At 68.6% G+C, this 1,068-nt stretch overlaps 1 protein-coding gene across 1 annotated transcript in view; it reads left to right on the top strand.

Annotated features, from left to right (window-relative positions):
* The window catches only part of LOC121339156 (transcription factor E3-like), a gene marked incomplete at its 5' end in the record, with an annotated part of 7,277 nt that extends 7,055 nt beyond the window's left edge, over positions 1 to 222 (top strand). The window contains one exon of the mRNA XM_041410753.1: positions 28 to 222. Coding sequence (XP_041266687.1) covers positions 28 to 222 — 195 coding nt within the window. The remainder of the gene's footprint in view (positions 1 to 27) is intronic.
* Between the last annotated feature and the right edge of the window lie 846 nt (positions 223 to 1,068).

Below are 1,068 nucleotides of genomic sequence, written 5' to 3'. Positions count from 1 at the left end.
CCCCCCGGGGGTCCCCCCACCCCCCAGTGCCTGCTGGAGCTCCCCCCGGGGCTGGCGCTGCCCCTGGCGCTGGGGGGACCCGAGGGGACCCTCGAGGACATCCTGATGGACGATGGCGGGGGGCTGTCCCCGCTCGGCCCCCCCGGCGCCCTCCTGGCCTCGCCGGGCCCCTCGCGGGCCTCCAGCCCCCGCAGCAGCCTCAGCATGGAGGACGAGCCCTGAGGCCGCCCTGGGGGGGATTTTTAGGGACCCCTCCCCATTTTTCGGGACCCCCCCCGCCCTCCCTGAGCTGTTCTGGGTGGGCCCCACCGGGCGCCGTTTGAAGAGTCTTAAAGCAGGCGCGTGCTTTTAATGTACGCCCCGCGCCTTTAAGGGGTGTTGCCCCTTTAAGGCGCCCCGTGTGGGCCCCCTCTCTTAAAGGGGCTCGGCCGGGCGTGGTTCGTTGGACGGGGGCGTGGCCCCTCGATGTGTGGCCCCTTTAAGGCGCTGGCGTCGGGCCCCACCTGGGCGTGGCCCTTTGAAGAAGCCGCAGAAAGCCCCGTCCCTCCGCGAAGCCACGCCCATTTCTCGCCTCACCCAATCAGGAGGCTCCTGGGGGCTGGGCCCTCAGCTGAAGCCCCGCCCCTTTGGCTGTCACTCACATTTACCCCTCCCGCTACTAACGCCCACAGACCACGCCCCCTTTTAGAGACCACGCCCTCCGGCCCCACTTAAAGGGCCACACCCGCATTTACAAACCCCACCCCCAATTTTGTACTGGACCCTCGCGTGGGAATAAAAAAATTTGGTAACAATGGCGGCGGCGGCCTCGTGTCCCCGTGGTGTCCCCGTGGTGTCCTGGTGTCACCCACCCTGTCCCCGTGTCCTTTACCCTCTCCTGACCCCCCCCATGTCCGGCGTCCATCCGCGGCCCGGGGGGGGGAGGGGCCCCCCCAAAATCCAGCACGAGGCTCCGAGCTGAGGACGAGAAGGAGATCAGTGGGGGAGGGGCGCTGGGGGGGGGACCCCTCCCCCACCCCCGCCCCAAAAATGGGGGATGGGCAATTCTGGGACCCCCCCAAAATAGGG

This window comes from Onychostruthus taczanowskii, unplaced genomic scaffold, assembly GCF_017590055.1.
Source record: "Onychostruthus taczanowskii isolate IOZ18803 unplaced genomic scaffold, ASM1759005v1 scaffold330, whole genome shotgun sequence".
NCBI lineage: Eukaryota > Metazoa > Chordata > Aves > Passeriformes > Passeridae > Onychostruthus > Onychostruthus taczanowskii.
The sequence above is the reverse complement of the archived record's forward strand: the minus strand, read 5'-3'. Positions and strand labels throughout refer to the sequence as shown.